The sequence below is a fragment of the Aythya ferina genome (assembly GCF_964211825.1).
Source record: "Aythya ferina genome assembly, chromosome: 6".
NCBI classification, from domain to species: Eukaryota; Metazoa; Chordata; class Aves; order Anseriformes; family Anatidae; genus Aythya; species Aythya ferina.
Window position 1 is genome coordinate 12,310,353 of NC_140303.1, and position 25,322 is coordinate 12,335,674.

At 41.4% G+C, this 25,322-nt stretch overlaps 1 protein-coding gene across 9 annotated transcripts in view; it reads left to right on the forward strand.

Annotated features, from left to right (window-relative positions):
* TRPM8 (transient receptor potential cation channel subfamily M member 8) overlaps positions 1–25,322 on the forward strand; it is an 80,372-nt gene that overhangs the window by 40,672 nt on the left and 14,378 nt on the right. For 4 of the 9 annotated variants that reach the window (XM_084524787.1, XM_084524786.1, XM_084524785.1 and 1 more), the window contains 16 exons: positions 1,452–1,640; positions 3,243–3,316; positions 3,731–3,887; positions 7,084–7,261; positions 7,606–7,778; positions 8,981–9,155; positions 10,247–10,314; positions 12,604–12,801; positions 14,933–15,035; positions 15,503–15,621; positions 15,959–16,249; positions 17,354–17,449; positions 18,382–18,511; positions 21,492–21,637; positions 22,394–22,506; positions 22,951–23,167. In XM_084524787.1, coding sequence (XP_084380913.1) covers positions 1,551–1,640; positions 3,243–3,316; positions 3,731–3,887; positions 7,084–7,261; positions 7,606–7,778; positions 8,981–9,155; positions 10,247–10,314; positions 12,604–12,801; positions 14,933–15,035; positions 15,503–15,621; positions 15,959–16,249; positions 17,354–17,449; positions 18,382–18,511; positions 21,492–21,637; positions 22,394–22,506; positions 22,951–23,167 — 2,328 coding nt within the window. In that variant the 5' untranslated portion in view covers positions 1,452–1,550. Of the gene's footprint in view, positions 1–1,451; positions 1,641–3,242; positions 3,317–3,730; positions 3,888–7,083; positions 7,262–7,605; positions 7,779–8,980; positions 9,156–10,246; positions 10,315–12,603; positions 12,802–14,932; positions 15,036–15,502; positions 15,622–15,958; positions 16,250–17,353; positions 17,450–18,381; positions 18,512–21,491; positions 21,638–22,393; positions 22,507–22,950; positions 23,168–24,263; positions 24,957–25,322 lie in introns of those variants that run through there. The other 5 variants (XM_084524791.1, XM_084524792.1, XM_084524793.1 and 2 more) reach the window with 5 other exon arrangements.

Below are 25,322 nucleotides of genomic sequence, written 5' to 3' on the forward strand. Positions count from 1 at the left end.
CAATTATTTAAAAATGCAGGGAGACAACCTTTGAATTTCTTTAGTATTTTGAATGAATAACGTAATGCCCTTGTTTCCATTTAATCTTAGCTCTATACAGTTATGTCCATGGCCACTTTTCTGGTGTTAACTTACTAAACAAATCAACAGGTAAAGTAAAACTCAGCCAATAAATGTTGCATAAAATCAGACCAACACATATTTCTTCCTGCACAACTTTTATCTCAAATTATACCTTTTACAAACATTTTTCTACATCAAAAGTCAATGATGTGAAATGATGAGAACTGCATGCTGGGTTAGCTGGAACTGTCTCCCTGTGCATAGGCATTGTGGTGGAGAATGCTTGCTTTTGTTTTAAGCAATCTAGTGAATTTTAGGGAAAACACCCTCCCAGTCATCACCTTCTTGGCTGATACCGGAATTAGTTAGAATGCTTTTTGCAATCTTCTAGTGCTCTGTAGCAAAGCTCTGTAGCCCAGACCCGAGGTTCACCCTAAGAAGGGGCTGGTCCCGCCAGGAGTTTGCAAGGGGGTGCACATTTGCAGTGGCACACACAAACACAAACCCACCGGGTGCAGGGGCTGCGGCCCCCCTCCAGTCTCACTCAGCAGCAGGCATGTGGTTCAGAACAGAGGTATTTCGGAAAGAGTAAATTAGGAAAACAGCACAGGCTCCAGTGGTCAGCCAAGCAAGCCTGGTAACCAGCACTGGTTTGTATGCAACCAGCTCCTTTTATACCCTTTTCTGCCCATTCCTCCCTTGTTCCTTGTAAATGTAATGTAAAGGGAATTGAAGCACTTGCTGTTGGCATAAAAATAAATTTGTTCTGTGCTTTGGGATGTCGTGCAAATGAAGTGATCCTCCTTCAAAGGCAGTGAAGTCAGTGCAGGTGTCTGCTCTAGAGGGTGACTGATGTGTGTTCGGCTCCAGGGCTGGCTCGTTAACTTTCAGATGCAATAAACTTTAAATCCACCTGCTCTTCAGGTTGCATCGTTGCTAAAGCAGTGGATGGAGACATGAGGGACCTGAGTTCAGGTGCTGCAGTGTTGCGTCTGCTCTTCTGGTGTGCTTCTTTTTGCACTGTAGTCCATTTTCTGTGGTTGAAATGTGTCTTATTAATATTCCATTTAATTTGTAAACACACTGAACTGGGAACTGCTCATTGTATTGAAACAATAGCCCAAATCCTCAGCATGCCCATCAGAGACGGGAAGGCAAAGATAGCTAAGATACTGCAGTGAATTGAGTGGTGCAGGGTGGCACATACACTCCTTCCTCAGAGCATGTTGACTTGGACTTCTTTCTGAAGTGGGGAAAGAAGGGGGAAAGTCTTTTTGTGGAATGAAATAGGAGAGAAGATCTCTGAATGGTAGTTTCACATCTGAGGAGTCAATTTACTTTTAAAATCTCTCTGCTGGATTTAAATAAGTCTTCCTTTGCCTTTCCAGGGCGCTGAGTGTCCTTGTTGATTTTACCTGTTGGAAGCAGTGATCATTGCAGTGAGCCTTTCCACCTCTGCTGCACTCCTTCAGGTTTCCACAGGCACCATGCGACACCGAAGAAATGGCAATTTTGAGAGTTCCAGACTTCTCTGTTCCAGCATGTCTCGCAGCATGGACGTGTCATACAATGACAGTGTGAGTATCAGGTACATCCTTGATAAGCTTGGGTACTGTCTTGGGAGTGGGACACGGTGGTTATGAAATAGGTCACGTCAGGAGAAGTTTGACTGATTTGTCAGTTTTCCTTTCACGGAGTTTTCCCAGACAGGTGAACCTTCAGGCAATAATGGTACTTTGCTGACTTGCTGGAAGTCTAAAGGTGTATGTATTCCTTTTGATCTGTATAAATTTTTATTGTTCATTGTTAGTCTTTTCTGGTTTAAAATCCTTTTTCACGTTTTGGTTAGAGACAAATCCTCTGCTTCTATAGAGAGGAACTTCCACCTCTTCATTTGATGACAAAGGCTGACAACAGATAATTACATTAAAATCCCTTTCAAGCCTCAGTCATTTGCTGATCACAGTCTGGCAGTGTTCTTGCTTCTGCTAGGCTTGAAAGTGCTGTAATGATTAGCTCTTATGTCTTTAGCCTGTAAAAACCACAAAAATGAAAAAAGAGAAAAAAAAAAAAAAAAAAAGAAAGAAAAAAAGTGGAGGGAACCACTAATTATGTTCTTTTCCATTTCCTTTCCTTTGGATATTATACTCATGTTTTGGATATTACACTCATTTTGAATGCTTTTCCACTTGAAAGAACTTTCTTTAACTTCTGTTTAACTATGAAGTCTGTCAAACTGGTAAACTAAGCTGTAACTGTATTCCTGTGCTTTTGATCCCAAACAAAATCTTGGATTGTAAATCCAAGCTGTGCTTTATAAACAAACAAACAAAAAAAAACAACCTCAAGCCATTGTCTGTAAGTGAGAAACTTTTTTTTTTTCTTTTTTTTTTTTTTCTTTTGTTTTCCTGGCCTGCAAAGGCAGATTAGGAAAGAATTTGTAGCTCAAAAGTTTGAAAGCTTCCCCTGAACTTCTGGAGTTTAAAGGTTAATGTGACAGTTTCATGTGGTTAAACAAGCTGGAGAAACTTTGTGTTCCACTGAGCTCACATAAAGCATGACTTCAGTTCAGGTCTCCGACTGGGGTCTCTGTGTTGAATTGAAATAGCCCCAACCCAAGAGGATATTCATGTCTGCTTTTCAGAAAAAGTGTTGGTTACAGTGATTTAAGAACTATCTGGACCACAGTTAATCACTGTTTGGAAAGTATTTTCAGTTTTAAGTGCTGAAAGTTGTTTGGAAAGGTGCCAATAAATGCACATAGAAATCTCTCTAGCCTATAGCTGACTCTATTGTGATATTGGATACAAGCAAGAAGTTTTCTTTGGGGTCTTTTTGGATTACAACTGCTGAAATTCAGGTAGGCTGTCTAGCAATGGTATCAAATCTGCTTTGCTGTTCAGGATTTTTTATGAGAGGAAGCCCCACTTTTTACCTCTTTAGTGTATTTTTTTTTTTGGGGGGGGGGGGGGGGGAATGCCTATTTGTGATTTTTTGTAGTCTTTTTTGTCATGTCAATTTCCCTCAGTGCTTTCTATGTTCCCCCAGCCATCCATGTTGAGAAAGCAGACCTTAAAAGTTGCACCAGTTTCACTTTGTGCTTGAGCTGACTATGCTGTTACTGAGGTCTGTGCTGTTTCATGAGCTATTGGAAGTAATATTTCTTTTTTCACCCCAAGGATTTGGTCAACTTCATTCAAGAAAACTTCAAGAAGAGAGAATGTGTCTTTTTTACAAAGGACACCAAGTCAGAGTAAGTAGAGATTTTTCTCTTGTTTTGCAGACATCAGGGAGGCTGGGAGCTGAGGGTATTTTCTTCCTGCTAGGCCATGTGTCAAAGGCCAGTCAAGGAGCAGACTTGAGTCCCATGCACGACTGGTGCCACAACTCCTCCTGCTGCTTGGTTTGTTTTGTTTGTACTATCCTGCTCCCAGACTTTTCATTTGGGACTGCTACTGTAGTTATGCTGTGTTTCACAAGCTCCAGATTTGTTGCAGAACAATACTTCTTGGAAATGTCCTGGTAGAGGAGAAGTTTTGAAGGTGGTGTCAATTGTGAAAAATTCCTGTCTCTTGTTAATAAAAATAGTTACTGAAAGAATTGGGGGCTTACTTTTCTGTACTCAGAACAATAACTGGGGTTTGGTGCCTGTTCACTCTTCTTTCAGGGGCAACTTGTGTAAGTGTGGATACCCTGAAAATCAACATATAGAGGGCACTCAGATTAATAACAATGAAAAATGGAATTATAAGAAGCACACTAAGGAACTTCCCACTGATGCCTTTGGGGACATTCACTTTGAAAACATGGGAAAAAGAGGCAAGGTAAGTAATAATATTAAAGGTATGTGTTAGGCCCCTGTTGGGTGCACCATATGAGGAGTCCTAAATCCAATGCCAGCAAAAACTTCTAAAAGCAGAGAGGGTGCAGCTGGAGTATATTTTATTTTCAAGGAAATAGAAAGATTTAGGCTACAAAGGAGACAAGATATCAAGCCATGATAGCTATAATAAAGAATAATTTCTTTTGTTTTAATAGTTTTTATAGGCAGGTGGTATTGGTGGGGTGAAAAGAGGTTATCTTTTTCCAAGTGTGGCAAAAGAATGAAGGTGATGCTCATTTACTTCTTTATTTTTTTCTTCTCTTCATGTACCTAGTTTTATTGTAATTTGCATGTTAATACAATTCTGAAGGCCTGGAGTTTGGAGGAAATAACTTCAACTAGACCTGTGATGTCTGTCACAGGGACTCTTGTACCCCAAGTGTATCAATGTCCATTTGCAGTAGCATTTTGTGGTCCTCATCTATACTGAAATGTGGTGGGATTGAAGAACAACTCAGCACTTTTTAACCTACCTTTAGTAGTGAACCCAACATGCCGAGTTCCAATGCCTGAACAATCAGGTTGCTAATAAAGATACTTTGTTCCTGACTGTCTGACTTTAACACCAAGGCAAGATTGTTTTCTTGATTGTTTTCCTCCTCCTTTCCAGTGTGGACTAACCTATGCTTTAGAAAGAAAAGGGTGTGAGGACGTACACCAGTGTAACTCCTGGGACAGGAGCACGTGTAGCATGTTTTACCTTTGAAAGTGCAACAGGATCCATGAGATAACCATAGGGCTTTAATCTGTAAGGATGTAAGACCTATCTTCTGAGGACTGGTGCTCTTCAGTACACAAGTTATCATGCCTGCTTGACACAAAATCATTATTGATGCTTTATAATGGCTTCAAAATCGTGTGCAATGTCATTCAGCACCTGCCAACAGAGCTTGCTGGTCACTCATGTGTATTGCCTTCCTCCCTAACGGTTCTGTGTGCACAGTCTGTGGATGTACAGCTTTTCTTTACATACATTACTATCGTATGCCCTGTACTGGGCACTCTGAAAGGTGCTTTGGGATGTTGGAATGAGGCCTTTTGTGCTGCACGTAGAATAATAGAGTAACTTTGTTTAGAACTCTTTCTGAATTTTTCTGGTAAAAACTCCTGCTCAAAGCACACCCAGTTTGTGTGGCAGGGCTCAGGCCCCTGCCCAGTTGAAGTCTGAGTATTCCCTGGGGTGGAGAACCTACAATGAGGGTAAATTCATAGAAAATATAAGATATCAGTGGAACTTCAGAGGCTTTATTGTTTTTCCTCCTCCTCTCTCTTTCCTCCTCACCTTGCAGCCCCCTCCCTTCAAATCCAAGGTAATCAAAAACTGTTTTCAGTGAGGGAAAAGGTGTTTTATTCTGTTCTGCACTTGAATACCTTTCTGAATTCAGCTCCTGAGACGTTTCATTGCCTGTGTTTGAGGAGTGGATGAGCGGGAGCAGTTGGAGTGCACTATTTGGGTGTACCAGGCAGATGGCACTGTTGTATCTTGGAGAAAGCAAGTGGCTGACCCGAGGCATTCACCTGACTGAGTACAGCCTCAGCAAGGACTCTAGAGGTGGGAAGTGCCAGATGAATAGTTGGTGGTGCATAGAATACAGCTGAGGTGTGTTTACGATTACACATCCTGATGATATACGAAAGAACAAGATGAACTGCGTGGGCAGGTCAGCTTCAGTACCTGTTTTTTTTTTTTTTTTATTATTATTATTGCTTTATATAGATGAAAACAAGTTATTCAGCTGGAAACCTTTATCTGCAGATGAAACAAAGCTGTATTCATAAAGACATAAAGGACTTTGTGTTATCAGTACAGAGCCTTGTACAGGAGAAATTCCTTCTAACTATAGAGCTAACAAGGTTTGCATTGGGGATTGTTTAGCAGCTCTGTGAAGCAGTTGTTTCTGGCAGCTTCCCCTCTCCTGCAGAACACCCAGTTCTCCATGCATTTGATCATCCTTGGAGTAGATGTTGTGAGATGCCATCAGCTCTCGTGTAGCACCTTGAACCTTTTAGGCTTTCTCTGTGATGTGCTGTTCTGAGCCAGATGCAATAACTAGCCCTGGGAACCCTTCCTAGAACAGATGAGTATGTTCTTCAGTTTAAGTTAACTGCCTCTTAAGTTTTTATTTTTTATTTGTTTATTATTTTTTTTTAGCAGAGAAAACAATCAAAAAAAGCCCAGAGCTTTTACATAAATGGAGAGACGGTAGGTCTGTCTGAGGACAGATTATCTATCTTATGTTCTTTATGGCACCCTCATTGAGTATTCCAGATTTGCTTCAAACTTGATAAAGTTTTCATGATGTGTTATATATATATATATATGTTATGATAGGAACACCATATATATGGAGTCTAGAATTTCTAGTTTGTCAAATTAAGACTTTCACAGTGTACTCAAAATACAATTCTAATTATTTTTGTTCACTTACAAGAATACTACCATTAATCCATAAAAAAAAGCGCTATACATAGCTTTGTTAAATTTAAAATTGTTATATTGCAAACTTCCTTGGTTCATCCTGTGCATCCCATGGTCAGTGTTCTTGCCTTCACATCTATAAGCAGCTGAGGGCAAGTAGATTCTGAGAATCTACTCTTGGTTCTGTACAAAGACTGTGGACATTTAGTAGTACTGGCAAAAATCGTATTTTGTGGACTACGCAGTTTATCTTCTGCCCTGTTAAAGTTGTATGTGGCAGAAGCTGGTAGTGCAGTTTCAGCACTGCAACTATTTGAGTTGCAAACTCCTGACAGGTTGAAGTTTTGGGACTGAACCCAGAAAAGGTGGAGCTGGAGATTGTAAGGCCTGCAGTCACATTCCTTACTGTGCTGCGGGTCTGAAATTACCATTTAATGTTCCGCTTTAAGACTGTGCCTTATCTCTAGACCTGGTCACTGAGCTGTCAAGAGACAAAAGTACCTTGGAAGTCCTAGCAATGGTGTCTGCTTGTAGTGGGAATATTAAAATACTTTAGAGGAAGAAATGAATACTTAAGCTCCAGTTCTTCATCATTTCATCCTCTGCCAGCTATTGGAATGAGAGTGTAGACTAGAGAATAAAATACAATTCCTGGTCTGTTCCCAGCTAACACTATTTATCTCTTGTTATTTGTTTCTCTTATTTTTTCTCTCCAAAGTACATCCGTTTGTCATGTGACACAGACTCTGAAACACTCTATGATCTCATGACACAGCACTGGCACCTGAAAACCCCTAACCTTGTCATCTCTGTCACTGGAGGTGCAAAGAACTTTGCACTCAAGCCCCGGATGCGCAAGATATTCAGCAGGCTGATCTACATTGCCCAGTCCAAAGGTAAAGACCTGCAAATGGGTCTTTGTTATTTTATTGGGGTTTTGGAGAGGAAGCATCTCAAAGGGTCAGAAGGGAAGCAGTGCCTTCAGTTTGTTTCTGCTTGGCTGATGCACTTGGGGCAAATGTTGCCAAATAGTTTGTAAGTAACAGGGCTGAGAACGAGCCATCAGGCTGCCTGTGGTAATGTAAGTTGTGTACTCTATCTTTTGTGTTTAACTGAAGAATAAATGTCTCCTTTAAGTTAAGGTCTTGAGAGGGAGTTGGGTTGTGATGTTTTAAAGGGTGGTTGTTATGAGAGTGGGTATTCCACTGCATTCTCCCAGGTTATCCCCCGTTATCCCCAGGGGCCTGGATTTTCACAGGAGGCACACATTACGGGCTGATGAAGTACATCGGGGAAGTGGTCAGAGACAACACCATCAGTCGGAGCTCGGAGGAGAACGTGGTGGCTATCGGCATAGCAGCCTGGGGCATGATTTCCAACCGAGAAAGCCTGATTCGCAGTGGTGATAACGACGTAAGAAACTTGTTCAGTCAGTGGGGAAACGGAGACAAGGCTCTGCTGTAAATTGTACAGATTGTCTCTAACCAAGTGGTGCTCTCAGCAAGAACGATGTCTAGGCTGATGCTATTGGTCATGTAGTGACTGACTTGAGTCAGTCAAGAGCTCTTCAGCTTGTGTGTTCTGGTAAAGCAGAGCTTGCCAGACTTTTCTCCAGTGCATTTTTTGTGTAGAAACACATCTGTCTGCTTAGCCTGACTTTGCATGTCCTAAACAATTCAGTCTGGGGCCAGCTTTTCCTCAGCATACATAGCAGTGAGATGAACTACCAGGTGCTCTTCCCAGAGCAGGGGGGAACTCAAGTGTCTAAGGTGGTCACACATCAGGCCTGGTGGGGGGGACCAGCAAGGGATCTCGGCTGTATGCATAGCACACCTGTGTGGATGTTCAGCTGCTCTAATTTCACATATGGCAGAGGGCTAGGCAATAACCTCTCCCACAGTTACTCTAGCTGCTGTGAAATCCTTGCACGGCAGTAGTCCACAGTGGGGATTCCCATGTACTAAGACACATTGTGCCAGCTGTTGCTGTTAGGGTACTGTCATCCCATCACTCAGATACACTGGCATAACTCCCCTTATCTTGTGCCTGCCAGCTGTTACAAAGCTTGTCTGAAATCTATCCGGCAAGGTAAGGAAAAACAGTTTTAATTTACTGAGGGCTCTGAGGAGATTTGAGGCTTGGACTAGATGATCTCAAGAGGTCCCTTCCAACCTCAGTATTTCTACAGTTCTCTGAGGTGCTGAAAGTAAGTTTTGAGGTGTTGAAAGTAAGTTTTCCACAGTTTTAATGTTTCTGGTGGCTGAAGAAAGCTTACTTTCCTTTTGCATTGCTTAATAGGATTTCTGAAAGGACTAAACTGTCACAATTTCATTCTATTCCATTACCTGAGGTACAGTTCTGAGAGAATTGTCTCAAATTAGGCTGCTCTTGTAAAGAAAAACTTTCTCCACAAATATTTATATTGTGCTCTTTCATGGGGTTTATCCCACTGTCTTTTGTGTGTGTTGGGGCTGTCAGTGAGCAGTGTCTTGAATCAGGAAATTCAGACTCCTAAATAATGAGGAATTGTTGGTGGCTCAGGGTTTGGCTGTCACTGTCTTGTCCTTGAAGGCTTGTGCATGCATCTCTGTTAAACACTGTATTTGTGATTCCAGGGGTACTACTTGGCCCATTACATAATGGATGATCTCAAGAGAGACCCCCTCTATTGCCTGGACAATAATCACACCCATCTCTTACTGGTTGACAATGGCACCCATGGGCACCCAACGATAGAGGCAAAAGTACGAACTCAGTTAGAAAAATACATTTCAGAGCGGGTTATCCCAGGTAGGTGTGGACGTCAGGTTGCAAACCTCCTTCTCCTTATACCTTGCATGCTTTGGGGCTCATTGACAAAGTTTTTCTGGGAACAAAAGAGTAGTAGTAGCGTCCTGTGAATGCTAGGCTGGAAGGGATGTGTTGTCTGCATTACATGAATGCTCTTTCAGGAACAGCCAGACTTCCTCAGTGCAATCTCCTCTCATCTTCCTTTCTGCATGTGACAATAGTCCTTTGTAGGACACAGCAAATAATGTTTCAGCAATGCAGCCCTTCCTTCTCTTCCTGCTGAGCTATCTGTGGGAGGCTGACCCTTGGTTCTGCATATATCCCACCTGGCAATGAATTCCAGGTAGCTGAAGCACAGGTACACAGGAGCTGAAATTAGGCTTTTCCAAAAATATTCATTTCTGAAGGTGATTGATTCATCTGTAACCTGCTCATTTATCTTTTGGCTCCTTTGCCAAGAAGGGAAAAAAAAACAAAGGCCTTGACAGGAAGTTCTTAATTAAATATTTTTTTGTGTGTGTGTGTATACACACACACACACACATATATATATTTAACTGTGTACCTCAGCTAGAAGCATACGTGCTATTAGTCATGATGAAGTATCCAGGATTATTATGAAACTTGGTATATCTCTTAAACACTAGCTGCTGGAGTCATGGGAGTCTTAGCTATCCTTTACAATTGAAACTGTGAAGAGTCAGCAGTTCTGAACCTTCAGCTTTTGATAAGGACCTTGTATATAGGCTCAAAATGGTCAAAGCAGTAGGTAAATAGAATAAAATCAAATGTATGGGGGACATTGGAACTAATAAAAACTCTGATTGCTAGGAGGAAGAAAGTATCTATTGGAGAAGGCTGTCTGATGCCAGCCTAGTCAGACTGCTAGTCAAAACAGAGCTTTTGTTTTAAAAAAAAAAAAAAAAAAAAAAAAAAAAAAAAGTTGTTGATAAATTTAGCAAAACCAACAGTAAACTAGTATCAAAATGAGCAGCTTGGAAACTCTATCATTATACTGAGAAGAAAAGATTTGATCAAATTGCAGTAATGAGTTGAAACTTTTCCCGTTTTTCTTTTGGCATGTTCCGCAGAATCAAATTATGGTGGGAAGATTCCAATTGTATGTTTTGCCCAAGGTGGAGGGAAAGAGACTTTGAAAGTAAGTTTATTTCTTTCATTTCTTTCTTTCACTTTTTGACAGTAGGGGCACTGATCTAATCTTTAAGAGAGATTAGATACTACTTCATGAGCAACATGATAAAGTATCCCGTCCAATTATTCACTGAAGAATGGTTACTTGCAAGAATGCTGGCTTGCAACTGTTTTTAAGTGTATGAAGTTTGTTTCAGTTGACATTTTCTGTGCAAAGTTTCTACCTTAGGCTGACATTCTGAAAAACTTTTAGGTGGAACAGTTCAGTTCTTTGTTCTTCTATAACAAGTTAATTTGAGCAGCAATCAGAGTAGTCATTGTCAGCCATGTAGCTCTTGATCCTTGTTGTATGAGGTTGTCTTATTTTTTGGTTTGGCAAAATTCATCTTGCACTTGCTTTGTGGAGATTAGTGTTTTCATCCAATATGCAAGGAAGGTGAGTTTGTGTTGATTCTCCAGTTCAGAGCTTGCTTGAGCTGACTTGATATCTGCTCCTGAGAACTGTGGGCCACACATAGTTTAAATATAGACAGCTGAACAAGGCAGGAAGGCTCTGCTGATTCTGATCCTGTAGAAGGAGAGGGATTAGGCATCATCTTCAAATAGAAGGCAGGTAGGAAGAGGATGAACAGAATGCACCCTTGCAGGAATGAACATGAGTGACCTGAGTGAGGAATATGAGATTGAAAGAGCAAAGGGACCTGGGGCTAGGGTAAGAGTAAAAAGATGTGAAATCAGGATGTGTGGAAAGGAAACAAACAGTGAGTGAGGATGAGATGGTTTTGAATAGCATGCAAATAGAAGAGCTGACGTAGCCTGGGTTGAAGAACCTTGAGAAAGATCTGAGAAAAGGCCTGGTTTTTGCAAGAAGGTAGGGTACAATGGAAAGACTATGTTAGTATTTGTGGCAGTAAAATTGAAGCAGAGGTGATATTTATAATTGCCTAATTTGAAGAGCTGATCTTGATACTACCCGTTCTGACTAGAATTGTAGTTTTAATGTTGAGGCTAATCAAACTAATTTGCTGTCAGGATGAGAAAGAATGTGTTTCTAACAATTCTAAGCACAGTCTCTGTTATCTCTTCTTTACTAACATTAATCAATTAATCTAAATCACTCTGTGAAATTTCAGGTCATTACCCTAGCCTCTGTGTGTTTTCTGGTGTTTTGGTTTCATGCACGTGATTAATTCTAGCTTTGCCCACAAGTAGACTGTAGATGAATACAGATGCACAGTTCAATGGACTAATATGAAGTCCTAAGATGAGGTAAAAGCATCCATTTAGGTTTTAGAGTGAAGCTTTGCTGAAAGTGTTATCTTCTTTTAGTTCCACATTGCCAGCTTTTAAGAGAGGATTTTGTCATCGCTGAAGGAGTTGTTTCTACACAGCATGCAGTATAGCAACATGAGAAGCCTTATGATTACATGCATGGAGAGACAACAAGCCCACTGTTGAGAAATGACACATAACAGACTTACCAGCTATCTAATCAGTATGAATAAAAGCCTTGTTAAACTGAATGCATAATTCCTGAAAAGAGCTTCCTCTGAAAAGTTACTGGATGATAGTTCAATTAAGGGTTATTTATCAAGGTTACAAGTACACTGAGACATCTGTGTCTGCCTTCTTGATCATTTATCTTTGGTAAATGATCTTGATCATTTATTAAGCCTGTATTCACAAGGAATAGACTGATCAGCCCAAGGTGACACGGTAGGTTCCATGGTGTGGGTGTCTGTCCTTGCCATGCCTTACTCCTGGTGGTGTTGGCCAGGAAAGCTCCCTATTACTCATCTTCTGTGCCTGTATCATGACAGGAATCTGCTTTAGCAGAGGAGTGGTAAAACTGTTTCAAGCTTCTGTTTTAAACTCTCTGTGATATAAAACATGCACTTTAGTTGGACCCTTCTTAAGAAAACCACTTTGATCTAGCTGGCAAGAAAAAATGATTTGCTTTTGTCGTGAACCCGTTGTCCAATTGAAAAGAGTAAGTAACCTGCTCACAGTTTTGACAGTTCCAGAATGATTTTTTGCTTTGTGAAGCTGTCTCTGAGTCTGTTCTGATAGCTAATAGGTGCTCTGTGGTTGATCATAAATTCTCTTTGCTCTGTTTGTACAGTTTTCTGGCAGGCAGCTTATATTCTGGTGGTGTTCTCAGTGGCAATGATGCAAATGAAATAGGTATCTCTTACTGTGGTCTTTATAACAGGGGGGCTAGAGGTTCTTCTGTCATTACTTCAGCACATTTTTCAGCACATTTCAGAACATCATTTCTCCCTCTGTGGCTCCCTAGTCTATCCATGTGGCCATCAAGAGTAAAATTCCCTGCGTTGTCGTGGAAGGCTCTGGACGGATTGCTGATGTTATAGCTAGCTTGATGGAGGCAGAAGGCACTCTGGCTTCTTCATGTGTCAAGGAGAGCTTGCTCAGGTATCTGCCTCGCACTATTTCAAGGCTCTCAGAAGAGGAGACTGAAAGCTGGATCAAATGGGTAAGTGCTTGCTATTGTAGAGAGGCTGAACATGGCAGAAGGGTAGAAAATAAACGGGAGATCAGGAGCAGCTAGTCTGGGGAAAGACAGATTGAGTTTGGGTTTAGTTCTGGGTACAGGATTGCTAAAGCCAGGTTGTTGTCTGCTTTCTGGGTGCTTGTGATTCCTCTGGAGCACTGGTTGCTGGATGTGTCTCTTGGCAGATGTGCTGGTTGGTGTCCTGACTCCCTTGTGTGCTTTGTGCAGGTATGAAATTGGATATGTTGAATCAGGCCTCACACTGCTAGATCCTGCTGGATCGCTCAGAGGCAGAGAGGTATTGCTGCTGCCCTGCAGGTGTTCAAATTGGAGCAATTCTACTCCAGGATTCTCACATTTCAACAAGTTCAACAAGATTTTGCCTTTCTTCCTGCATCCTTTAAGATACCAGGGTGGACAGATTTCCCTTACAGACCAGGGACAAGATCTTTAGTTCTAGAGGCTTAGTTGGTCAGGATTTCACCACAGTAGCATCCCTACATCATCTCAAGTAGGACACTTGCTAAATAGACTGTGGACTTACCAGTAGTGTGTACATGGGATGCAGTTGAAGGTAGAACATTGTACATACACCAGCAAAATCTTCTTTTGCCTCTCTATCTTTGACCACAGAGCCCTCAGAATTTAGTTACCGTTGTGATCCTACGTGTTTTCTGGAGACTGGGGAAACTGGAGGACTGAGGAGAGCATTTTCTCTCTTGGGTTGGTTGGGCCTGACTTAGGAAACTGTTTTAACTCTCCAGTTACTTGCCCACCACAGTGACCTGTTTTTAGACATATTTCTGCCCTCCATGACAGGGACAGAAAAAATGGATCTCCAAAAAATCTTATTCTGTTATTTTTCAGAAGTCTTAGTTCCAACAACACTTCAGCCCACTCAACAATACATTAACTTAAGCTAATTGACTTTCTCAATTAAAAGCCGAATGCTTTATCCTGGGGTCTGATTCTGTTTTCCTCTCTTGCTTAATTATCTCCTACCCGTGTTCACAGCAGGGAGCTGGCAGTGGAGAGTGATTGCATGTTCATAATGGGGGATGGAAAATGGTATGTTCCATCCTGTACATTTAATTCTCTTTCACTCAGCTGTTCTTCCCCCCTTTAACTTATTATTATTTATTTTTAATGGATGTAGCATTGCAAGTTGTTCACAAACCCTGGAGGGGAACTCAGACGCTCATATTTCCACATGTATTTCCTTGGATATGAACCAAACAAAGCTTCTGGTATTGACGTTTAAGTAGCTATTTTTTTTCTGATAAATCCTGAGTCAAAACTCAGTGAGAACTTGGCAAAACGAGTCCATGGGACATCCTACAAGTTCTGCTGGGCAACGTGCTGTGATTTCCCCAGTTTTGAGCAGCAGGGTTGGACTAGATCTCCAGAGGTACCTTTTCCTGATTCTGTATTAACAAGCTTACAGGAAAAAGTAGGTTGTGGTCTTTTGCAGAGACAGGCCTGCAGAAAATAAATCTGAACTTGTATTTTGAGCCTGGGAGCTGTGCTATCTCATGCTGAGGAGAAAGAGCTGCACTCTGAGCAGATCACAAGCCTCTGGTTTCCACAAAGACCTGCACTGGAGAGTGTGGAGCTGCTGAAGGCAGCTTTCACAGATAAGCCACTTTTAGTTTCTGCTGGGATGTCTTGTCCTTCAGTTATGAATGACTAAGATTTTTTGTTTTCTGTACACTAGAATGAAAGCTCAGTTATGTGAGAAATTATCTGGTTTCAACAAAACACAAGGAGGTAGAAGCAGTGGTTTATAATAAACTGCCAGGCATTTGTTGAAACATGGCCTGTCACAATCTGTTTTTCTTTATGAGTGGTTTCTAATTACTGAGATTATATCTTTTTGGTAGTAACAATCTGCATAGGGAGGAATCACAGTCACTTGCTATATATTCAGAGGATAATTAATCTTGGTGACTTTAAATCTCATCTGCTTCTATCCGGACTTGTATAAGTTTTAACTGTATTTGGAAATAGGACTGATGATTGCTACAATATGAATGGGAAATTTTTGTTCAAGATGCTCTAGGAGATCAACTGCTAAACGGTCTAGAGTGCTTTGGAATGGTTTTCCTTTTTGTAGATCAAAGAAGTCCTCGAGAACCCTCATTTACTGACAGTAATCAAAATAGAAGAAGCTGGAGATGAAATTGTGAGCAATGCCATTTCTTTTGCTCTCTACAAAGGCAAGTCGTTCTGTTTTTTTGTTGTCTTTTTTTTTTTTTCTTTGTGTATGTTAAATAGATGGATAAAGATGGGTTACTCTGGGATTTTGAATAGCAAGTTTCAGCCCTAGGCATGTATATCCTCTGTTGTGCTTTGAGGCGTGCTTGCTTTTTTTTTCTCAGATGATTCATGTACCCTGCTCTGTGCGGAGCACATGGGCATGTTACTTGAAGCGTTCTGGGAAGGTGACATTCCCATTTCCTACATGCTGCATGAAAGGGAAGATATACACATGCGTTGGGCACTAGATGTGTTTCTAAGTTTCCAGAGGCCCCTAAAACCCAATCAGGAAGATGTGCATGAATCTGGGGAAAGATGCTTGGTAGGGGTCTTGTTGAGTAGCGCGTGAAAAGCAGCGATGAGTACGTACACCAGGAAGCTCTTCTGTGTCTGGTCTTTTACCTAGAGGATTGCTCTTCCTCTGCAGCTTTCAGCACAAATGAACATGACAGAGATAACTGGAATGGGCAGCTGAAGCTGCTGCTGGAGTGGAACCAACTGGACCTGGCCAGTGATGAGATCTTCACCAATGACCGAAACTGGGAGGTACAGATGGCTTCTGTCTGAGTGCAGTGGCATGAGCCAGGGGAGCAGTGATGTAACAGAGCAGAGAGATGTAACAGCAGCCACTGTCTCAATATCCTATCCTCTGTGTTAAGTAAGACCACCTTTTCCTCCTTGCACTGCTTGCAAAGGTGATCTGCCCATGCTGGAAGTAGTCCACACCACCTAACAAATGCAATTGCATATGGAAAAAGCTGATTCTGATGAAAGTGTGCCAGCATGAAGGAAAATGTGGCAGTTAGTTACTTGTGTCTGGCCTTTAATTCATCTTTTCACACCTCACATGCCTCCTAATATTTGTTCTTCCATTTCTTCCTAGTCTGCTGACCTGCAGGATGTCATGTTCACAGCCTTAGTGAAAGACAGGCCCAAATTTGTTCGTCTCTTCTTGGAAAATGGCCTGAACCTGAGGAAATTCCTTACCACAGAGGTCCTTAAGGAACTGTACACCAACAACTTCAGTAGCTTGGTGTTCAAGAACCTGCAGATTGCAAAGAACTCCTATAATGATGCACTTCTCACATTTGTGTGGAAGATGGTTGAAGACTTCCGAAGAGGTCTCAAAAAAGATGATAAAAATAGCAAGGATGAGATGGAGATACATATTTCAGTAAGTGATGAACAGTTGTATTCCACTACGCATCCCTGAAAAGGGAAAAAAGCAAAAAATATGTTTTGTTTCTGGTATAGAAGGATTTGCTTTTAACAGTCGGCCTTATTTTATACTTAACATGTTTCCTCATATTACAAATACTTGTAAGGATTGTTTAGCTATGAGAAAAGTGGCTGGTTTATTTGGATGTTGAGTTGTAAGATTTTCTATTAGAGCAATCAGTGCTGTGATACTTGTATTTTACGCCAATACAAATTCAGAGCCCAGTACTGAAGTACCAGCTGGGCATGAGTAATTTGGACTCATATCTGGGTACAGAGTATTGTATTTTGTGCTCTAAACCTTGCTTATTGCAAGAGTGTCAAGCACCTTCTGGACCTTATTTCATCGTCAGATAGAACCGTATTTCTTAGTTGTCACTAAGATCCAGATCCAAATTGCAAAACCGGAGCCTAGGGATCAGATATTAAGTGTCTGAAATCAGTTGTGGGCTTCAGAGACATAATGCAACATGTGTGACAATTAGGGGAAATTTGGTTTAAAACTGCTAGTTAGCTTTGAGAGTTTCCACTGAAGCTTTTTGCTTCTTAAAAGTTTTGTCGCTCAGGAGTTATTTCACAACCGCTTTGCAATCTGCTGGTGCAAACTGCCCTAATGCAAAGCAGTTGGTAGCGTAGAACTTTGTGTCTGTTTCAGATTTTGTCAAGTTCAGGGTCTTGCTCGAACACAAAAGGCCTATTGGTGTAAAATTAGCATTCCTTTTAGAGGATCCTAATCTGTGTTATTTAAACACAAAGTCAAGCTGTGAATGAGACTGTCTGAACTGCATGGGTTAAAGCAGAAAGTGATTTTGACCCAAATGTCCTTTAATGCACATTTAGGAAAAGCAGTGGGGCTAAGTCTTCCAAATTAAACAGGAAAATATAAGGCTGCTGTAACTTAGAGTAGTGTGTGACAAGTGCCAGATGGCCAAGAAAGGGAACATGTGGAAAGGGAATAAGTGGGATGGCTTTAAAAGGAAGAAAACAGAGAATGGAGAATGACAGGCTAAGGACTTGTTCCAGGAGCTTAGGTCTGAGGAGTCCTTGCTCTTCCTTTCAGAATGAGTGCCCTATCACAAGGCATCCATTGCAAGCTCTGTTTATTTGGTCAGTTCTTCAGAACAAGAAAGAGTTGTCCAAAGTCATTTGGGAGCAAGTAAGTTGAGTTCTTCTTTGTTCCTCCGCACACATCACAGTGGTGTTCCTTGTCTTTGGGCTGTAGGCCTTTGAAGGCTCCCGATCCATCGTCAAACACAAAACCACAACAGATAATTGTTACGTGGCTCTGTAAGTAGGTTGAATATTACCCATTTTGTGCTTGGTTATGGGTTTCATATCTTCTTTTTATAATGTCAGGTATGTGTCAGCAGTCCAAACTAGCATTTACAGATAGTTAGATTTTCTTATCTGTTTTCAAGTTTGAAGGCTGAGTTCATAGAATCACTCAGGTTGAAAAAGACCTCTAGGATCATCTAGTCTAACCTAGCAGACCTGAAGTCTGCCCTCTGGAAGTCCATGGTGGCAGTTCTGCTAACCCCTCTATTCCACCGAGTTCCCCCCACCGTTCTGTAACATGGATGTGTTGTGATTCTGGCTATTTGATTTAAATCCATTTCTAATTTTCATTAGACAATATCTTTAGTTATGATTTCATCAAATACATAATTCACAGGCTGCAAATGTGAGGCTAAATAAAAGCAAAGCTGATGGATGCTCCTGCTCATATCGGTCTATCTCCAAAATCGAGCACGTCTTCCCTGGTATGTACTAAAAATAGTACATTTGGTCCAGGCTGGTGGACAATAAATATGGTAGTGTAGCTCATAGCAGAGCAGACCCTCTTCTGTGAATCTTCTGTCAGAGATAAAAAGCTGGTATCTAACTGTTAAACAGGAGAACTTTTCAGACTGGTCACAAAGATGTTACCAAACCAGTACAGTGATAATTATCATTCGTTTTGTAGAACTGGTTCTTCATTGGCCAGTCTTGACTAGGAACTGAGCAGCTGGAAAAAGAGCAGGATAACTTTTAAAGAATATATCACATTCCCTTTCCAGAAGGGTTTACATGACTTTACTCTCTCCATAGACCAGAGGTTGCACTTTGGCAGCCCTCGGGGCCAGTAAGCTTCTGAAAAGCATGGCAAAGGTGAAGAATGACATAAATGCTGCTGGTGAGTCTGAGGAACTCGCTAATGAGTATGAGACAAGAGCAGTAGGTAAGTGCCTTCAGTGAGTCCTTTAGAAATTTAACAGAGGAGTCAGAGATCAGGATGCTGTTTCATTTCTTGGAACGTTAATGATCTTGTTTTAATGATCTCCAGATCTGATGTATAGTGATGATTGCACAGTGATGTTTTTATTTTGTGCAGATAATGCAAACTGAAAACCATGCTGGTTTTGTTTAGCAGAATGCAAGGCAAGAGAATTCATTAAATTTGCCTGAAATGCTGCCCAGAAATTCAACCTGATTTGGAAAGAAGAGAATGACATCTCAAAAGGGAGTAGAAATAAACTTTCATTTAGAAAACTAGATATCCATCATCAAATCATAGAAAGATAGAATGGTTTGGGTTGGAAGGGACTTTAACAACCATCTGTTTCCAACCCCCTGCCATGGGCAGGGACAGCTTTCACTAGACAAGGTTGCCCAAAGCCCCCTCCAACCTAGCCTTGAACACTTCCAGGGATGGGGCATCCACAGCTTCTCTGGGCAGCCTGTGCCAGTAATATCAAAATATGTTTTTAATGCTTCTACACTGTCCGCTCCCATTAAAATCCATGTGTCCTGTCTGAACAGCTTGCCTCCAAAAGCAAGAGTTTGGGCATTTTTTTGTAGAGATCTTCGTTCATTGGGAAGAAGAGTTGCCTCTTGTAATGGCAAGGCTGAAGAAGGGTGCCCAGAAATAGAGAATACAGAATAAGAGAAACGTTCTTCATGAGAACCAGTAACGTTCAAGTTGAGAAGTGTCCGCCTTCAAATTTGAAGTAGTACTGCAAAGTAGGAGTGAGAATAAATTACAGTTGAAAAGTGTATTGAATCCCTAAATTCTGAACTACAAAATCACATGCCTTTCCTTGTTCCCCAAAGAGAAGTGATACTGTCGCTTACTGAGAATGCAGATCTATCTCACTCCTTTTTCTTTCTTTGTATGGCCTTCAGTTTCTCTTGTTACAAAGGGCTGTCAGTGGTCCAGAACTGAGCCCTGCATCTCATGGGCCAGAATAACAAATATTTCTTATTTAAAGACTAATTGGTGACAGGATGCGGTGGATGCTCTTTATTTATTTTTTTAAGACTACCATTTTCTAGAACAATAATGCTCATATTTTCTTAATGCCTAGTTATCCTGCAAAACATTCAGAGAAATACACAAATGAAAGCCAATGCAGGTGGCAGATGGCAGATTAATTTGTAGTGCCCACAGTTTACAAATTGTCTGTGATCCGCCCTGTAGTGCAGGATTGTGGTTCCTTAACTTGGAGGGAAATACCATAGTGTTGCCTCTGGGGGCTTTATTATGGGTTATGGCCTTGTTCTCTTGACTGATCTGGATATGGAAAATGGTCAATCTGTAACTCCATTTCTGTCAAGCAATTTGCTGTCATAATCATGAGTCCCATTAGGTGATGGTTAAGGTGTAATAGCCCTGCAGGTTGAGTAGGGAAACCATGGAAATGTTGCTGGAAAGGGCCTCTGGAGGCCTTAAGTCCCACCTTCGTGTTGAGGTAGAGCTCTTACCAAGACTAAATCTCTTCTGTCATGGTTTTGCTTAGCCAAATCTTGAAAATCTCCACAGACTGATAGTGTTTTATTGCTCCTAAAAGCAGACCATGTTTGTCCTTGCTCTAGGTCTAATGGAGCCTAGATTGACCTGTTGAACTTCTAGCCTTATATTTATTTATGTGTGTATCAGAATGATTACAGAGCTATTTCACTGTCTGCTAAGGAGTGCATGCACTGAAAAATTCTTGCTTGTCCTGCTTCACAAGGTGAAGCTTAGGCTTTCCTATAGGTATCTAGATCCACTGGGCCTGATGTTGAGAAGTGCACAGGCTCCATTGAAGTCTGTTATCAAGACTGATCTGCATATTGCAGTGTATATGGTAACACCACTGAAGGTATTGCTGTTTGTGTGCATCTTTGCAGTTATGGTAACAAAGCTGTTCAGAAAAATGCCTGGGAAAATCTCCTGTTGGAGAGAAGCACTTCTAGCAAAGGCTGGTTTGTTTTCTGAGAGGCTGGACTGCTCTTCAGGCAGTGGCATGCTGTGCCCTGTCATAGATATACCAACAGCACTGCCGTTGAGTGGGAAGTGGCCAAAGCTGGAAACAGAAATTACTTTTTATTGCAATTAAATGTCTTTGTAGTGAAACGGTGGCCTGAGTTTTCATCCTGGCCTAGTATGTGTACAACACAAAACCCAGACGTGTTACCTGGGTCATTGGTCTAGCTACTTTCCGTACAGAATTGTCCTGCAATTCAGACTTTGTTTTTCACACCATACAGATGGTTGGTGGCAAAAATCTACGGGCAGAATAAGATGCGTATAGCTCTTCTTCAACAACCATGTTTGCAATGCATTTTTCTCAATGAAAAACTATCAAATTCTGCCCACATTGTTTAATTCTGTTAGTATGGGACTGCTGACACTTACTATAACTCATATCAGTGCTAAATGAATGAAAAGAAAATGATACTAGCAAAAGTACTGAATCATTTGAGTAGTTCACATTTTTGTTCAATTTTCAGTGCAGAACTCATCTTAATATTATCTCTGTGCAAGCTGATTTGATATTACAATTTTTCATCCAGACATGAATTCCGTATGAAAGCTTAATACATGCAAGTGTGTTAAGAATAGAGAATTAAGAATACTTGTTTTTTTCCAAATGTTCAGCATGATGAAGAGTTCTTGAATCTGTATGCTTTAATATTATGTTTTTAAGTCACTAAAGGCAGTTGCATCCCAGTTAGTGGAAAACTGAGTGGGAATTTGGAGCTCAGTGTGCGAGTGTGTTGGAAAGTGTATGTAGAAATACGCAGCAGGTACAATATGAATGAGTACTAATGCTGCAGGGCTGGGCTGGGTAATTCCTGCCCTTTGGGCTGTGCAGCTGTTGTCAAACAGGGACAGAGTCGGGGACAGATCTGATAGAGTTGCTTTCTCTCCTTATTGGGCGGCCTCTTTCCTCCAGAGCTGTTCACCGAGTGCTACAGCAATGATGAAGATCTGGCTGAGCAGCTGCTGACCTATTCCTGTGAAGCCTGGGGTGGGAGCAATTGCCTGGAACTAGCAGTGGAAGCAAAAGACCAGCAATTCATTGCGCAGCCAGGGGTGCAGGTAATATCAGTGACAAGAAGGTGCATGGATTGCTGTAACTCATGTGATCTGGGTGACTTCTAAAATAAGAAAAGCAAATATTCTTCCTGCCAAAATGCTGCATCCATGGGACTAGCCTGTGCGAGGCCACAGCTCAGACACTGCCCTCATGGAGGTCAGAACCTAGGGGTGATGTTTCCCAGCCGTGTGAATGCAGAGCTTTGTGTGGCTGTAGCAAAGCCCTTTCCCACAGGGTGCTCACAGAACCAACTTCTGCAGTGCTGTGAAATGCATCCCAGAGAGCACGGACTGTGCCCGGTGGGGGACAACGTGTGGCTAACAGCTGATGGCTGATTTGCCCACAAATACTAAGTCAAGAGGGGAAGACAATTTAGAACTGTAAATCATAAAAACCTAGATGATGAAGACTGCCTAAAGTGACTTCCCCTTTGGCACAAGTCATGTGTGTACACAGTGTGGATGTACTGCCCAGTGTGAAGTGCCTTATAAATCAGGTCAGCTCCTGTTTAGCCTCACATTCAACTCCTTCTCAGGTAGGCTAGGGGATGGCTGGACTAAAGAACCAGCACACTGTTACTGATGCAGAAAACATTCTCTATTACTGAAATAGGAATCCCAGTTATTTTATTTTAAATCTCAAAGCTTTCTTCTTCTTCTTTTTTTTTTTTCCCTCCTAAATCGAATGTCCTCTAATAGCATTCCAAAGTTATTTTGTTGCTGTTACAACAAACAAGGGTATTTTCTTCTTCCCTGCAGAATTTCCTTTCCAAGCAGTGGTATGGAGAGATTTCAAGAGATACTAAGAATTGGAAGATTATACTGTGTCTCTTCTTTTTCCCTTTAATAGGCTGTGGTTTCATCTCATTCAGGTAATCAGCTGGCTTCTCATTAACAGAAGTAAAACAAATAAATTAATCATAGGATCATACAGCAATTCAGGCTGAAAGGGACCTCTCAAGATCATCCCCCTGCTCGAGCAGATTGACCAGGACTATGTCCAGTCGGGTTTTGAGTATCTCCATGGATGGGCACTCCACAACCTCTGACTGAACCTCTTCCAGTGTTCAGTCACTTTCAGATAAAGATATTTAATGGCTCAAAGGTCTTTTAACAGATTGTTTTCTCACTCTGATCTGGAGTTAATATATGCCAATTTACTTGTATGCCTGATGCCAGATGCAGAATGGCATTGCCTTTAAAGTGCTAGTCCTATACTAGTCTTTGTACCTTTCTAGTTTTCACTTTGACAAAACACAGATATTTCCAGGCATAAGGCTATGCTTTGATACCTTTTCCCTCTTCTAATTTCTCAGGAAAAAACCCGTGGAGAAGAGTAAGAAACTCTTCCTGTACTATGTGTCTTTCTTCACCTCACCCTTTGTGGTCTTCTCCTGGAATGTTATCTTCTACATTGCTTTCCTGTTGCTCTTCGCCTACGTGTTGCTTATGGATTTCCAGAAGGAACCTACTGTCCTGGAGATGATCCTTTACGTGCTGGTCTTCATCCTGCTTTGTGATGAAGTGAGACAAGTAGGCAGCGCTTGCAAACCAAAAATGTTTAATGCTAGAATAGAAGCTTTATGTTGGCAGCTGCCTGTAGCTTAAGGCAGTGCAGGCCGCTTCTAAGTTACAGGGGAACCACCTCCTGGGACTTCCCGATGTTTAATTCCTAGATATGTCCCAATAACTGCAGGCTGTTGAGCTGTGATCCACACAGCTATTGAGGCTGTATGGATACGCTGATGCCGCTGGAGATGCTTCTTAGGACTGCTTGGCTGAGGTTGCTAAAGCAGTTGAGATTATAGAGGTTAGGTTTAGCAGAATATATGCTTAGATACATGCCTGTAGGTCAAGTGATTCTTGCCCTTGCTTCTCCACATCTCCCTTTCTTTTCAATGAGCAACGTATCTTTATGTATTTATGTTTATCTCTTAGTCATAAATACAGTTTTTGCTAGTTTTACATAGTCCCAGGTACCAGCCTGGGACTGCCTACGTTTTTGTACTGGTGTGGTGTGGGAACAGTGTGCAGGACTGCCTTTATAGCCAATGCCATAGCTGATACTCTTCTCACTTCATAAGACCACCTTAATGAAGAAGGCTTGGCATCTACTAAAAAAAGAAATACTTTCCAGGTTAGATGAGTATTCTAGATGAATTTGGGGGATTTTGTTTGGTTGTTTTGTTTTTTCTCCTTCCCCTAAGTATGGTGGATTTGGCCTGTTTCTGAAGATTTCAGGATTAGGCTTTTCAGGCAAGCCAGACTGTGCTCAGGATAGTGGAGACATGAGTCAAAAAGTGCTGGGGCCATCAGAAGAGAAATGGATGTGTGGTTTCAGTGCAGTGCTGCCTTCTGCTTGTCCTGTGAGGCGTTAGTCTCCAAATGAGTGTTTCTGGGTGACCTGCTGAATCAGGCTACCCTGCAATCACATTTCTTATGTGAGCTTCAATGACATTACTGAGTGTTGATGTTGCTATGCTTAAATTTCTGTGAAGTCTTTTTCCTTTTTTTAATAGTCAAGGCAGCACCCAGTTTAAGCCAAATTTACTTGCTAAGGAAAATGGGGGAAAAGTAAAAGACTGTTGCAATGAAAACACTAATGGAGTGTTTATTTCTGCTGATTTAGGTTCTGGTGTCTCTGGACCTGTCATTGCACTTCCTGTGTGTACCCAGCAGAGATCCAGGGGGAAGCCTTAGGGATAGAAACCTTTTTTCCTATGCCACTTTTTCCCACTAATCTGAGCAGGTAGAACAGTTTCAGATCCCAGTCATTGCATTAATAGCTAGTGGCCAGACTGTGCCAATTCGACTCTGGGAGTGGAGGCAGCTAAAACACAGACTTGATTGAAACACAGACTTGCTTGAATAGCAAAGTGTTGCTCTCATAACTTCTGCATTTGGAAGAAAATTCCCTTTGATCTGTGTGTATCCCTCTAAATACCGAGAAGAAAATTGCCATGGATATGTTAGTTATAAAGAGATTCAGTGATCAGTACTCTGCTGATTGAGAATTATTTAAGCCTTGGTTATTTCAATGTAAATTAAGAAGAAAATAAAATTCTGATTTGTAGCAATTTACAGCTCTGGGATATGCAGGGAAAAATCTGGAAATTGATATAATGAGCCAGCATTTTGCCTCCTGAATGCTGGTGCTCTCCCAGGAGACTGCACCCAACACAGGCTGCAGCACTGTAATGGCTTGTTGAACCTCCAATTATCTGCCAGTGCATGAAATTGCTTTCAACAACTGCACATGAATTAAGGGGTTGGAGTTGATTTTGTTGATCACACAAGTCAGACCATCACAGACATGAATGAAATTAGGGAGTTAATGTGGGCAGCTGACTTTCAGCAGAGGCTTTGCAGTGGATTTGTTTTTTATAATCAGGGCTTGGTCTGTTTCTTCAGGCCCAGTGGAGGTTTCTCCTGATTAAACTATTTCTGACTTAGACCCAGAAGTTTGTTGCACATGCTTTAGATCCAGGATGCACTGCCAGTTTTTTGATCTGGAACAGGGTAGAGATTCTCGTTAGCCTTGCAATTCAGAATTAGAGTTAAGGAGTTAGAAAAATAAATTAAATGTGTATCTTTGATCAAAAACATGTGTGTAGCCAGAGACAGGTCCCTGAATGAGCTATGTGAAGAAAGAGAAGCCCTGAAACAGCAACCCTCCTGCCTCCCCCCA